The sequence below is a fragment of the Penaeus monodon genome, chromosome 33 (genome assembly GCF_015228065.2).
Source record: "Penaeus monodon isolate SGIC_2016 chromosome 33, NSTDA_Pmon_1, whole genome shotgun sequence".
NCBI classification, from domain to species: Eukaryota; Metazoa; Arthropoda; class Malacostraca; order Decapoda; family Penaeidae; genus Penaeus; species Penaeus monodon.
Genome location: NC_051418.1, coordinates 20,309,354 through 20,309,603, shown reverse-complemented (window position 1 = coordinate 20,309,603; position 250 = coordinate 20,309,354). Strand labels below are relative to the sequence as shown.

General features: G+C 65.2%; 1 protein-coding gene across 1 annotated transcript in view; it reads right to left on the bottom strand.

Annotated features, from left to right (window-relative positions):
• The window catches only part of LOC119594126 (lysoplasmalogenase-like protein TMEM86A), a gene marked incomplete at its 3' end in the record, with an annotated part of 6,222 nt that continues 5,972 nt past the window's right edge, over positions 1-250 (bottom strand). The window contains 1 exon segment of the mRNA XM_037943191.1: positions 1-222. Within this exon segment, the coding sequence (XP_037799119.1) occupies positions 1-222 (222 nt within the window).

Sequence of the window (250 nt, the reverse complement as noted above, 5' to 3'; positions counted from 1 at the left end):
GGCGTCACGACCATCCTCTCCCAGAAGGACTCGAAGGAACCCAGGACGAGGAACAGCTGCGCCAGGTAGTAGGTCAGGAGGATGATGACCTGGGCGTAGGCGTGGGGAATCAGCTGACCGACCTGGAGGGTGGCGATGCACAGGTCGGAGATGACGAAGATGACGGCGCCGAGGAGGCTGCTCAGGCGCCGCTCCTGGCTCAGGTCGGTGCGCAGGCGCGCTCTGGAGGAGGTGGGGGGGAGGTGGTATA